Source organism: Dunckerocampus dactyliophorus, chromosome 7 (genome assembly GCF_027744805.1).
Source record: "Dunckerocampus dactyliophorus isolate RoL2022-P2 chromosome 7, RoL_Ddac_1.1, whole genome shotgun sequence".
Taxonomy (NCBI): domain Eukaryota; kingdom Metazoa; phylum Chordata; class Actinopteri; order Syngnathiformes; family Syngnathidae; genus Dunckerocampus; species Dunckerocampus dactyliophorus.
This window is the reverse complement of record NC_072825.1, coordinates 23888388-23902941: the sequence shown is the minus strand read 5'-3', so window position 1 is coordinate 23902941 and position 14554 is coordinate 23888388. Positions and strand designations below refer to the sequence as shown.

The 14554-nt window shown below is 44.1% G+C and overlaps 1 protein-coding gene across 1 annotated transcript in view; it reads left to right on the top strand.

Annotated features, from left to right (window-relative positions):
- setd2 (SET domain containing 2, histone lysine methyltransferase) overlaps positions 1-14554 on the top strand; it is a 30148-nt gene extending 15594 nt beyond the window's left edge. Inside the window, exons 12-22 of the mRNA XM_054781919.1 lie at positions 604-732; positions 803-1864; positions 2635-2683; positions 2770-3067; positions 3144-3852; positions 5201-5326; positions 5587-5723; positions 5801-5912; positions 9513-9587; positions 9680-9781; positions 13422-14554. Of these exons, the coding sequence (XP_054637894.1) occupies positions 604-732; positions 803-1864; positions 2635-2683; positions 2770-3067; positions 3144-3852; positions 5201-5326; positions 5587-5723; positions 5801-5912; positions 9513-9587; positions 9680-9781; positions 13422-13583 (2961 nt within the window). The 3' untranslated portion in view covers positions 13584-14554. The remainder of the gene's footprint in view (positions 1-603; positions 733-802; positions 1865-2634; positions 2684-2769; positions 3068-3143; positions 3853-5200; positions 5327-5586; positions 5724-5800; positions 5913-9512; positions 9588-9679; positions 9782-13421) is intronic.

The following is a 14554-nucleotide window of genomic DNA, read 5'->3' as shown; positions in this document are numbered from 1 at the left end:
ATGGAACCATGAATTCTGCCGTTTACCAAAAAATCCTGAATGAGAATGTCCGGCCATCTGTTTGTGACCTCAAACTGAAACAAACTTGGGTTCTGCAGCAGGACAATGATCCAAAACACACCAGCAAGTCCACCTCTGAATGTCTGAAGAAACACAAAATGAGGACTTTGGAGTGGCCTAGTCAAAGGCAAACACTTTTTCACACCACTGTAGCTCAATTCAGGGATGTCTAACCTTTTTTCACCGTGGGCCCGGTACAGAAAACTTTAAGTATTGGACACTTTGATTTTGTGCAAAGATGCTAAAACCAAACCAATGTATTTGGTAAGGTGCCTGAACAACATCTTAGCTTTGTGTTATATGTGGCCAAGCAAATTAGTCTAATTGTCTATTGTTAGAATATGCCAAGGGCCAATAAAACACCAGCTGTGGGCAGAAAATGGCCCCAGGGTCCGCACTTTGGACAAACCTGCCATAATTGCTTTGAGACCCTGACTATTTCTTAACCACAAAATTATTATGGCCTTCTATTGTTTCTATCACTGGTATGACTTGATGTGATTTATGATTTCCTGGTCGTAATCATGTATTTGTGTCATGCAGGATACTCAAAATCCGTCGTGCTTGAAGCAGTTCTTAGATCATCACGGCTTGTCTTTGCTCTGGCTCTTCATGGTGGAAATTTCTGAAGCCAAGGGCAACAGTGCCAATAACATCAAACTGCAATCAGAGGTGGTGGTCATGACTGATTTGTAGTATGATGTGTTTAGAAATAATTCTAACAAAATCTTTTTGGTTGTAGATTCTGAAAGCCTTGGCTGTGTTACCCATCTCCACTAAGAACATGTTGGAAGAGAGCAGAATCCTGACCTTCATTCAACGATGGGCCCAGACGAAAGCGCTCCCTCAGCCTACTGAGATGGATGGCTACTCCAGTGAGAACACCTCTCGTGCTCAGACGCCGCTCAACACCCCCGACGGTTCCTCAACCAAACTGGGACCAGAATCGGACGGGGACACATCCAAACCGGCTGTGTACCGCCGCCTTAAAATCATTAGCGAGAACAGTCTGGACAGCGCGCTCTCTGACGCCAGCAAAGCGTCTGATGGCAAGGAGGAGGAAGAGGAGGAAGATGAAGAGGACGAAGATGAATCGCCACAAGGAGCACTTCCTGATGACAAACAATTGAAGGTAGACACTGCGAGTGAACCTGCTAATCCAGTGAATGAAACACAGGAAGAGGAGGTGAAAGATGTTAAAGAGGAGAAACAGGAAGAGACAGAAATGGCTTCAGGCAGTCAAGACCAAGCTCAGAGTGAAGACATTAAAGACCATATTGAGTTGCAGGTGGAGCAGAAGGATTCTGAGCTGAAGGTGGAGACGGGTGATGAACCACAGGATGAACTTGAGAAATCTGACAAACCTAGCATAGAGGAGCAGACCACTCTGACAGCAGCAGAAAGCACTGAAGTGGTAAGCAACCAGCCTTCGGGTGAGACTCAGGAGGAGTCAGAGATCCAGACAGTCGAAATAGATGTTAATGACACTCCAACTGAGCAGCCCGCAGAGCAGATGGTTGCAGAGACAGAAATACTGGAGGCGCAGAATCCTCTTCCTGCACCCGATGCCCAACCAGATGAGTCGGCCACTGTTGCTCCCCCAAGCTCTGACACACCCGAGGTCAGTATGCCCGCTGAGGTCACGACAGCCCCCGTGGATCCACCAGCAATAGGAACGCCTTCTCAGGATGAAGAGGAAGCTGTTTCAGATGTGGAGAGTGAGAGGAGTCAGGAGCCCCAAGTCAGTGCTTTGGACATTAGTAGCATGGCGGCCAGGCTACTAGACAGCTGGAAGGATCTCAAGGTGAGTTCAGAGTCAAAATAAAAGGCATACTGATGCTTAAAGGTCACGTTTTATAGTATTTTTTTCAGAATTTTAAGTAAGGCCCACAATAGTGTGTTGGCCATAGCCTAGCCTTGATGCTGGAATTTAGACCAGAAGTCTAAAATTGCTTTTAGTCAGACCTACTGGGAACATACCGCTTTGTTTGTCACCTTTTTACATACAATGTAGCTCTGCACTTGCCCAATGAAATAGATGCCATATATCACATACAACAGTGTAACATTATGTTGTGGTGGAGGACACCAGCATTAGCAACACTAGCATAGCTTTGTGAGCTACAGGAAGCATTACAATGCATCATGCTAGGTTAGACTGTTTGCTGAAGAAAAAAAAATCCTAAAACTAACAGCTCCCAAGTCTGTAGGTGACTGACAGATAGTTGTCAGGGTTCCAGGCTTTATTTTAACATGTGTAGCAAACCCTACATTTTTACAAAGTTGTCCTCCGTGAAGTGACAGGCGTATACACAGGGCGGGCTCATCTACAGGGTAGCTAGGACTGGGTTCGAGGCGGTATCGTGTCCATGCGAAAGGAGGTTTTTTTTTTCCCTTCACGACGTCATGAAAACCTGGAACTTCAAAAGCGACCTTTTCTCTCGTGTGGTGGTCATAAATAGGCTCTATATGTTATAACATTACTGTTATACAGTAACAACATGATTAAAGTTCAATTTTGCCTATTAGGGAAATGTTTTCTGGTCAGAGGTCAAATTTGTGGTTGTCTTACAGGAGGTGTACAGAATACCAAAAAAGAGTCAGGTGGAAAAGGAAACTAATGGTAAGCCAATTCCTCTGCTTTTTTTCTATAACGTCTATAATTTCAGTGTGTTTTGTGCCACCCATTTTTTTCCTCAATCAACACAGATCGCAGTCGAGATCGTGATACAGCTTTGACATCACGCAACACTTCTGGTAGCCGTGAAAGGGAGCGTGAAAAGGAACGGGAAAGGGACCGAGAATATGACAGAGACTGGGACAGGGAGCGAGATAGAGATAGAGATAGGGATAGGGATAGAGACCGGGACCGGGACAGAGATAGAGACAGAGACAGAGACAGGGATCGTGATCGAGACAAAACTCCACGCAACACTGAGAGACGAAGGAGACGGTCGACATCCCCGCCCTCTTCCTATGAGAGGAGTAGTCGGCGCACCGAGGAACGGTAAGAACCTCACATCAGGATCATATAACATTGTCCTCTAAGGATGCAAGTTGCATTGTTTTCTTCTGTCTTTCAGTTTTGACCCATCTAAGACACCAAGGGGCGTTGGCGTCAAGGAGCGCAACAAGCTTTCCACAGAGGAACGCAGGAAGCTGTTTGAGCAGGAGGTTGCTCAACGGGAAGCCCAGAAGCAACAACAGCAGCTTCAGCAGCAGCAACAGCAGCTGCAAACAATGGCCTATGACCCTGCTTTGGCCTACGCTTCCAGTTCAGGCTTCATCACCTACCCACCTGGATACCCCATTCAGACCTTTGTGGATCCCACCAACCCCAATGCAGGCAAAGTACTACTACCCACCCCTGCAGCTGATCCCGCCCTGACTTATGAACAAACCCCTCCCATTGGACTCCCGTCGCCGTCATCCACTTCTCAGGCTGCCCCTGCGGCAACTATCTCTCAGCACATCACCCCCACCAACATCATCACCCCTGCTAACACCCAGCAGTACGCCCAGCCCGCTGTCACTGCCCAGGACTCGGGCGTATCTGTCCTCTCCGTACCTGCACAAACACACCCCCAAGTGCAGGGCCAGCAGAGCTACACCACACTGTGGGATCCGGCCACCCAGCAGGCAGTCACCGTACAGACACAACCGGCACAACAGTATGCCACAGCCCCAGCAGCGGCCCCCACACAAACAGCCATCTATTACCAAGGCCAGCCGTGCCAAACCATCTACAGCATCCCCACCGCGTACCCTCAGACCAACACTCCAGTCATCCAGGTGGGCCACCACTCGTGATATGCATTTTATTCAAATATGTCTTATGTAGGGATGTGCCGATCATGGTTATGTGCTGCCAATACCGATGTGTAAATATTTAAATGTACTATTGGCTACATTAGGGGTCACCAACATTTTTTTTTTTTTTGTGAGAGCTTCTTTTACAAAATGAAATAGCCAAGAGGTACTCATTTTTGCAACATTTATTTTCCTAGCTTATTTCGACCCAAACAAAGCGAATATGCTTGTTTTACCAGAACATTAACAAAATGCTGGTATCCACCCTCACATTTTGGTATTTCTGAATGCATTTCTTTCTAGTGTTCGCACATTATTAACAGAAACCCTGAGTGAAAAGCCGGATTGGGGGCGCCTCGTGATCGCGAGGCTCCCTGGGAGGCGCCCTGGTACCTGCGGGCACCATGCACGTTAGTGACCCCTGGGCTATATGATAAGAAAGAGGAACCATAACATTTAGACAAAAACATATTTGACTTATTTTTCAAAATCACTGATGAAACTTAGAGGAGCAGGTGCCTTCGTTAACAAGAATTTGGATGTGAGATCCGCTTGATTGCGCTCCAGGAGGATCCCCAGGCAGTCCGACAAATCCAATCACTTTTCGGGCTATCCACTTTATGGGCGCCACACACGGGAGGCGACGGGCAGCTGCGGTTGACGGGACTCGTGGCGGGCCGTGTGCGCGGGAGCGGTTGTGGCCGGCTGCACCGGTGGGCGACGCATTTACATACATAGTGAATTGTCAACACCGGCCGCTTTTCCTCCTCCGAACTACTTTGATATATCCCCAAATTCCCTCCACGTCTGACAGCCAATCTAAACTTTGGGAGACTCGTACAATTCGCTGTGGATGTCATTGTGGCTGGTCGTAGACGCTCGTCGCCTCACCGGGTTTCACCGGTCGCGGTTATTTGTCGTCTCGCGCACACACGGGCGCTACATTAGCCGCCGCCCAACTGATGATCACAACTGCAAGCCTCAATAACTCACCACACCCTACCAAGTGCCCGCCCCCCAAATGCCACGAAACGCGCAACCCCAGCGAGACATTTTGTCTTGGCATGTTTTGCAGGGTGAAAAACTTATCACTCTCACAGCGACAGGTATGTCCCACACAGCAGCCATGCTCGTTTTGGCTTTGTGAGGCGGGAGATGGTCGCTGTAGGCTGGATGCTGCAGTGGGGATCGAGCTGATCGGCGTTATAAAGCAAGTATCGGCATATGCTGATTCTGTGCTTTTTCATAGAAATCGGCCGATACTGATTGGTGGCCGATCGATCGGAACACCCTTAGTTTTATCTGATCTTTATTTTGTCTGCTTTTGTAGGCATACTCTGAGCCCACAGCTAGCTATCTGCACGGACAGACGGTGTATCCTGGTCATCAGCAAGGTGTGGTGGTGCAACAGGGCGGCACAGTCACCACCATTGTTACGTCCCAAACTGTCCAGCAGGTAATGCATCAGATCACAACAACATTCATGGACTATTTTAGAAGTCTTGGAATTTTCTGAAGCAAATCTGTTTTGTGCAGCATACTTTTTTGGTCACAAGGGGGTAGTGTAAATCTACACTTTCTAAATCTTAAGCTACATGCTGTCACAGCAGACTGTAAACCACAGTTGAACCACAGTTGTCATGGATTTGTTTATTTTTCATGGCCACACAGTAATTACAGGTGCTGACGCAATACCCCTCCTCCCATGTTCTGCAGGAAATGATTGTACCCAACAATGTGATAGATCTGCCTCCTCCTTCTCCCCCAAAACCCAAAACTATTGTTCTACCTCCCAACTGGAAAGTGGCTCGGGACCCTGAAGGAAAGATCTACTATTACCATATTGTGACAAGGTGAGTTGTGGTTGTAAAAGCTCCCTTGTATGTACAGTATTTCTAGCTCTCATTATTCCTCCCCCCTCTGCTTTCAGGCAAACTCAGTGGGACCCTCCCACCTGGGACGGAAGTAATGACACAACTACTCTGGACCATGAATCAGAGATGGACCTGGGCACTCCTACTTATGATGAGAACCCCTCCAAGGTGAGCTTGACAAAAAAAAAAATGGAATTGTATGTTTGACTTCTTGTACGTAAATCTGCTGTGTTGCTTCCTTCTTTCTTTTTCATGGCGTTTCCAGAAAGTTTGAGGTTGGATGCGAAACATGATTATAGTGTTTGTTCTTTGAGGCCATTTAAGACGGTGCACTTGTGATTACTTTCAGCTGTGTTTTATGGGGGAGAACAAACGTCATCGCAACACCATCTCCAACTACTTCAATGAGTTCCTGCTTGCATATTTCTCTTTCAAAGACTATCTCTAAACTCCCTCCACCACTTGGTTGAATGTCCCATGTCCTCAAGGTCATAAAATGAGGACGGGATGTGCTCATCTTCTCTTCAACAGCCTCATTTGTTTTCCCTTCTTTATTTCTGGAAGATAATGGAAAGCATCTGGCGGACCCAGCAGCATTTGAGGATTTTTCTGTTTTGCTAACACAGTGTCCCTTTTCAGTGTGTCCTTTGGGACTGCAAAGTATTTGTTGCGGTACGTATATTCGAATTGGCATAATTGACCATGACGCATTTACACTAAGTGAGTGAAAAACACGAAAAGCAAAACTAATATGTTTAGAATTACAAGTGAACTTTCTTTTGTAGCTTCTTTTTGTGTGTTACAAACTGGTGAGTGTTGTTAGATGGCGGAGGGGCCCACAGCAGCACTTGCTGCTCGAGAGTCCATGCCATAGTCTTTTCACTAGGGATGCTCCGATTAGGGTTTTATGCTGCCGATTCTGATACCGGTCATCCAGGACTGAAATCGGCCGATACGGTTACCAATGACATGGATGAATTATGGATTTTTCCATTTATTTATAATGCTATTGGCTAATAATGTAATGCTAATAATGCTATTATTAATAGCGCTATTGGCCAGGGGTGCCGTACAATTGGCAAAAGTCAGGACAATTCCCAGGTCCCTTGACTGCCAGGGGATCCAAAAAACGGTAATTACTACAAAAATTAGAAATGAATTAATAAAGGGGGGCAACGTGATTTTTTTTTTTCATCTATTTTCTATGCCGCTTATCCTCACTAGGGTCGTGGATGTGCTGGAGCTTATACCAGCTGACTCGGTGAGAGGCGGGGTACACCCTGGACTGGTCTGCAGCCAATCGCAGGGCACATGTACTGTAGACAAACAAACATTCACGCTCCCATTCATACCTATGGACAATTAAAAGTTGCCAATTAACCTGCATGTTTTTGGAATGTGGGAGGAAATTGGAGTACCCGGAGAAAACCCACACAGGCACAGGGAGAGTATGCAAATGCCACGCAGAGATGCCCAAGCGGAGATTCCAGGTCCTCCCGATCTCCTAACTGTGGCCAACATGCTAACCACTCGGCCACTATGCAGCCTGATTTTGATTTTTTTTTCTGGGGACCAGAATTCTTGGCTGCACCCCTGCTGCTGACTATGTGATGTGAAAAAAGGAAGCGTAAAATCACCTTAATTTTGACAAAAACATATTGGACTTACTTTTTGAAGAGAACATATATCACTCCAGAGGATGACACGCCTTTTTTAAGGAGACTTTGGATGTGAGAGTACGGTACATTGGTGGAACTTCCAGGTAAGTGAGAGAGCACCCGGTGTCTTCCACTGCTGAGAAAGAGTCATCTCTTTTGATGAATTCAATTATTTTTCGGTTTATTAGATTAGCCTTCTGACTCTCACACACACACACACACACACACACGGCACAAGAGTGTTAGCCACATGGCCGCGTAGCTGCCTTGACTGATCACACCGTGAGCCTCGAAAACTCACCGTACTGTCAATTGTTTGTTTTTCAAATGCCGGATGTGCTAACCCCGCAAGATAGTTTCCGTGGCATGTGTTAGCAGTTAATTTCCACACGGCAGACATGATTGTTATTGCTGCCAACGACGTTATGTAGGTCAAGACCCTGCACTGCACGAATGGATCGCTGCGGGCTACAACAGTGTTAGCCACAGGTGATCGGCTTTTGTGATCGGTGTCGAAGGGCATTTATCGGCATATGCCGATCTTGTGATTTTTCACGGAATACTGATCAGTGGCTGATCGATGGGAGCACCCCTACTTTTCACTATATTTATCGCTAGTCACTTCTTTTGAAAATGAGTATGTAGACGGGTCTGAATGCACGCTAAATATAGCGACTAGGCATGGGCCGGTACGAGATGCTGATAGTATGATGACCTTGGGCAAAAATATCCCGGTTTCGCGGTATTATAGTTACAGCTCTAAAATGTGTTATTTACAAATATCTTTATTGAAAAGAGAAAAACAGTCATTGTTAAACCATATAATAGAACACGATGAAAGTGGAAAATTTGTATTTAAAATAAACACAAATAACTGAATCCAGCAACTGGAATCACAACACAATAAATATTTTGTTTGTGGAAACAAAGCCAAATGCAGTAAAGCGACTCAAAGTCACAGCATAAAAAATAAACTTGTAATGTTACGTTATTATTTCATAGAGGTGAATGTGCAGGTCGCACGTTTCCACAAACCTTTGTGTCCGGGTCATGTGATTGTTGCTGGCAACTGAGATGTTGTCAAGTGGTTGTTGCTTGTCGTTCAGTGGAGAGTAAACTGTTTCTACCACTTATTCTCGACTCCTGTCTCATTCTGAATCGCATATCCACATTTGTTGACGCTCACCATGAGAAATATGTCGACAGACAATGGTGCTCCCCTTCAATGCTAACAAGGCAGCGAATGTCGGTGTTATCCACAGTTTGCACGCAACACAGCAGACGCCTCTGGTTTCAACACATCAAAGCCCAGTTCCAACTGCGAGGTCGTGGACCTCCACTTCTTCTCCTAGCGCAGGAACTGTATGACCAACAACGTTAGTGGTTTTGAAACCAGGACTTTTTGATACCGTGGTACACAAGTAACTAACTGGTAACTGGCCTATGGCTAATAGCGACAAAGTTGTTAAGTTGGCAATCCCTCTTGCTACATCTTATTCTCTGGCAGACCAGGTGCATTATAATGTGTTTGTAAGCGAGGGCAAACAGGTAGCGCCAAATCTATTTGTGGCGGGCCACCACAAATAAATAAATAAATGAATGAATGTAAGCGAAACACCGCTTTTTGTCTCAACATCACACACAGAGATGGAGCAGTCCGTGTTTACACGAAGAAGCGGAACAAGGTCACGCAGCTTTCATTCCACAGCGCTGTGACACATGCGCTTCCCATTATAAACCCTTTACTTCACCATCCCAGCACGTTGGGCGTATGTTTTTGTTGTTTTTTTTTTTAATCATCACACTCTTGTGCACTCAGCTGTTGCCTTCTCGTCTTGTGTCGTGTCGTGACATCCTGGCAGGATATCCCTGCTTTGTGTCAACGAGCTGGCAAGCAGGTGCTGCTTGATGCCCCCATTGACCTTGATGGGCTACCGTTGGGCCGCCAGCTGCCATGTTTGATTGATGCAAAGTTGTGTTGTAATTATAGATGATCTCTGCTAATATTTAACTTTCTGTGGTCATAACATGAAAATGTTGTAAAATGACTTATGAAATGAAGTGTTGTTTTAAAAAATATATATATATATATATATTTTTTTTTTTACAGTTCTCAACCAAAACAGCTGAAGCAGACACTTCCAGTGAATTGGCTAAAAAGAGTAAAGAGACATTCCGCAAAGATGTGAGCATGTTTCTTCCTATTTTGGAAAACCCTCTCCACCCATGTGCACGTACAATTTTTTTATTACCATGTATTGTGTTTGTGTTACACAGATGTCACAGTTTATCGTGCAATGTTTAAATCCTTACCGGAAGCCGGACTGTAAACTCGGCCGCATCAGCAACACAGAGGACTTCAAGCACCTTGCTCGAAAGGTAATATTCAACATCAACATTGTCTTCGCATCCTAAAGTACAATGAAGGTAATAGTGTGCCTTGAACAGTGCCATCTGCCGTGGTTAGGTACTGCACGGGGGGCACTAACTTTCTAATGTGCTTCCAGTTTTATAAACCTGCCTTCTTCCTGCCCCAACATTGCAGGCTACACCCCACGTAACACACGCATTAGTTAAGTTTGTTTTCAGCTACTAATAGTGGTTTAACAAAGTTTAACTACTAATGTTGGCTATCGTAATCCGAACTGGCAGTCGCTTCTCTGAGAATGTTGTTGCATATGTGCGGTTCGGACATTTACCAGACAGAGATGAGTGAAAGCCATGAAGTCATCTTATTTGGCCTACACAACACTTTTTTTACAAAGTTTAAGCAATTGTGATAAATACAAGTGCAAAGCCCCTTAAGTAATGACACATCCAATCAAAAGTGGCAAAGTGTCCAAGCAAAGATAAGGAAGTAAAACTATTTGTCACATGGGTGCAATAAAAATGCTACGTTAGCTTGGAAAAGTAAACATTCTTATCAATACAGGAGCCTGCTATCGGCACAGCCCAAACGTTCGCTTGTCAAACCAAATATCCACTCACATCGGTTTATCGTTCACAACCCTAGTATAAAGGTGACAATAGGGGTGTTATTTCATGTCTGCAGGACTCTAATTATGTAAACAAAATATTTTTAGAAGGTCATAAACAAGTTTTCTATGCTCTAACTACAAAAATATTCTATTAATATTCTTTCCTACTTTGCGGAAATGTACTTACCACGGTCGGGTCTGTAAGCAATTAACCATGATAAACGAGTGTCGACTGTATAACAATGACTTGAACACCGTTCAGTTGATTAGGCGCATCATCGTACCCAGTGATTGGGATGCACGGGAGGGAATAAATGCGGATGGGTAAAACGGAGCTTTCTGGTTTGTGGCATAAGAAATGTGCAGCATTATCTCATGTTTTTGAACCTTATTTAACATCAGAACATGAAGTTTTTTTTAACTTACGGGTGTTCATGCAGTGGTAGACGCGTGTGTGCGCCTCCATTTGATTTCTGTATGTGTCAATGGCTGTCATCAATTACTTACACAAGGAGCCGTTGCATGGATGGACACGTCTTTATTACAAACATGAATATACTTGCGGATTAGCAAATGTTTCGTGGGTTATGACTTTTGTGTTATTTTGAGTCTTGTTCATTTTATATTATGAAATGTGGCAGGTATTATTAAGAACCAGAGTGAGGAGCGATTGCATTGCAATAATTCGTGCTAATTCATGCATGCCGTACCCTGGCCAACCGCTTCCAATCGTGCCAGTGGAGGGGAAGTGTACCTAACATAAGAGTGGATCGGGTCACTAACACTTTGCTGACCTAACGGACGATTGCGCCATAAAGTAATTTCAAATATTTGCGGATAAATATAACTAGAAATTGTAATACTTTGAATCAATGAAGGCCATCAACATTATCAAATTCTGAGCAGTAAAAAAGGCGTTAAAAAAAGAAAGGAAATTTACATAGAAAGTCTTCACTTCATTTACATGCTGATTGGTTATATTTCAGATCCATAATGGTGGTGTACAGGTTAAATGTGGCAACACAAAAAAAATAATTTCTGGACCTTATTTAGTTTGTATAACTCATGACAGTACACTTACTCTTACAAATGGGAAGGTGTGTAAGTAAAGGTCATGTTAATTCATAAACAATAATCCCTCGTTTATTGCGGTTAATTGGTTCCAGAACCGACCGTGATAAGTGAATTTGTTGAAGTGGAGTGGGATTCCTTCTTTATAAATGGAATGTTTTTGTAGTTATGGCATAGAAAACCTGTTTACAATCTTCTAAATAACATGATTAGAGCCCTCTAGACATGAAATAGCACCCATGTAGTCACCTTTACATTCCTATAACCCAATATAGAAGATGAGTAGAGAAAATAAGCCTTTTAAAACAGTTTAGCTTGTATGGGAGTAGGATCGTTGACAGACGGGAAGTGATGTCGGGGGTTCAGAATTGAGTTTTAGCTGGTTGTGGGCGATGGCCGCAACAGTAACCCGTGTTATTATGATGATTATTATTATTATTATTGTGTCTGTTGAGAGATAATTTAAACCTGCAATAAAAGCCAGTTGTTCAAGTCTGGTGCTTCGGTGGTGGTCTCGTGGAACAATTACTGACACCTAGTGGCCAATGTAGGCTGTATACTGTACTGTATTTGTATTTGAGTTCATTTAGCCATTTTTAATTTGGCCAGAGTATATGTACTATTTGCTTAAAGATATAAATTTTCTGCCTAACAATGAGCCATTGTCAACCACGAAACACCCATCATTTATTTATCCAAAACTGCGATAGAGTGAGGGAGCATTGTTTGAACCATGATGTAGCGAGGAAGGACAGTAGTTGCTTTCCTGTCCTCCTGTATTTACAGATGTAAATTTTTGGATCTATGTAACTAGAGGTGTCCCGAGCCGATATTGATATCTACTATCGGTCCGATATCGGAAAAAAAACAAACAAAAACAGTATTGGATTATATCGGCCTGCATCTTAAATCTCCAGTATTGGCACTCCGATACAAGCAGTCCATTCCAAAGTGTGCACCAGCACTTCTATTCAGCTTGCATTGCCCAAGTGATCATAACAACAGCGTGTGCTAGCAAGAAGTAGGTGTGATGTCTGCCATGTGGCTGTATTTTTCATTAAAGTCTGAAAAAGACGTTGCAGCTCAGTGCAAAACTGGTCATTTTTCCCTTCACGGCACAGAACCGGGGAAGTTTAATGCGAGCGACCTCGCGCATTTGAGGCAGGATTTGTGCAACTCCACGGGTTCCTGAAACATCCACCGTTGTTGGATACATTTGCAGAGCGTGAGAAACTCCCACGGGACGGCAAAAAGTTATTGGCTATAACAGAAAACAGCCAGCCCCTGTCGGAGATGAGTATTAAACATTAATCATTAGTTTAATTTGGACGTCACCGTTGTTTACTACTTCGCTGGAAGCTAGTTAGTCCAAGAGAAGAGAGAGTTGTGGTTGCTCACGCTCAGGAAAACGCTGCCCCTAGCGTTTTAGTGGAGAATAGCAATTACCTCGTTCCGGAGCACTATAAATAAATAAAAACACCATCAGAAGGGCCGACGTAGTGATGCGTTGGAGCATAATTCATTCAGCCTAGAGGCTGTGATTGGTCGGCTTGTTATACATTTCCTGTCTGTATATGTCCCGTCCAGTAGATGGACAGCCTGTCCCCGTGGTTTGGGATCAACATTTACAACAAAAAAGACTGTGAATGCATCCGTGCGTTTCTTCCTCTTGGTGGCTGCCCAGTGGGATACGTTGTGGTCGTCGACATGCACGCATTTCTTCGTCTTGTTGTGCGCCTTCCTTTTGCATTGTTGTATTTGTGTGCGTGTGGGGGGGTGATGTTCATGCATGAGCGCCACTGGAGCAGGCCAAGGTTCTTAAAAAGACCAGTTTGACTGAAATTATAAAGCACAAAGTCCACCGCATGTGGCGTGGACACTGTAATTAGCACCATGTACTGTCTGTCCGCTGACGTCTTGACCCCCCCCCCCCCCCCCCCCCCCCCCCCCCCCCCTCCGTCCCTTGCCAGCTAACCCACGGAGTCATGAACAAGGAGCTGAAGGCCTGCAAGAATCCTGAGGACCTGGAGTGTAACGAGAACGTCAAGCACAAGACCAAGGAGTACATTAAGAAGTACATGCAGAGGTTCGGCGCCGTGTACAAACCCAAGGAGGACACGGATGTGTACTGAGCACGCACGCTATTTATGAGAGGAGGAGCAACAGGTCATAGGTCACACAGGCTGTGGAGGGATGTCGCTGAGGGGTGCTACGTACACTTTTCACTGACTGATGAATTTTAGGCTTCTTAACACCTCAATCCTACCTTTTAAACACAACGAAGAAGAATCCCGTCTCTTTCAAACTTTCCACTGTTGACCACGGATCAAAACGCAGAACGGTCCGCTTCTTTTTGCACCAAACTACTTTTTTTTTTTTTTTTTTTTTTTTCTTTTAACAGCGGAGGTCCAAGCTGCAAGACTAGACAAGACAGACAACCGAGCCTTCTGAGTTTTTATCCACTCCGCAATGAATCCGTATTCCCATTGTGTCTTTTTATCACTTTGAATGCTACGTTTGACGTGCCACACCCTCTTTTTGTTTTGTTTTTTCTAACTGGACTCATGCAGAAGAGTGTAGCATTGCGGTTTTAACTTATCTTTTTTTTTAATTATTATTATTATTATTATTATTATTATTATTATTATTATTATTATTATTATTATTAATCACATTTACACATAAAGCAGCCTTCGACTTTTATTTTTATTTTTATTTTTTTTCCTCCCGTGAGTTCTCGCAAACCATCACAGTGTATTGCATTAAATGTGGATATATGAAATAGTAGTTTTTGGCAATGTTTAAATTAACAGAAACCTTTGTAAAATCATTTCATGGTTCTAAAGTGTAAATATGTTATATTATTACCAAATGTGTATGCAGGAGGTGACCGGCTGGATCCTCACATCCAGACCCCTCGCTGGCTCTTGTCAGCACAGAGGGGACAATTTCATCTTTTCTTTTCTTTTTTTGGGGGGTTGTTATTATTTTTCTATGTACAAAGTAATTTTCACCCTACTCGACTGTAAGTATTGCGTAAGCACATTGTCATACCGAGTGTACAAACATTTTAAAAGATAATAAACTGGGGATTTTTTGTACA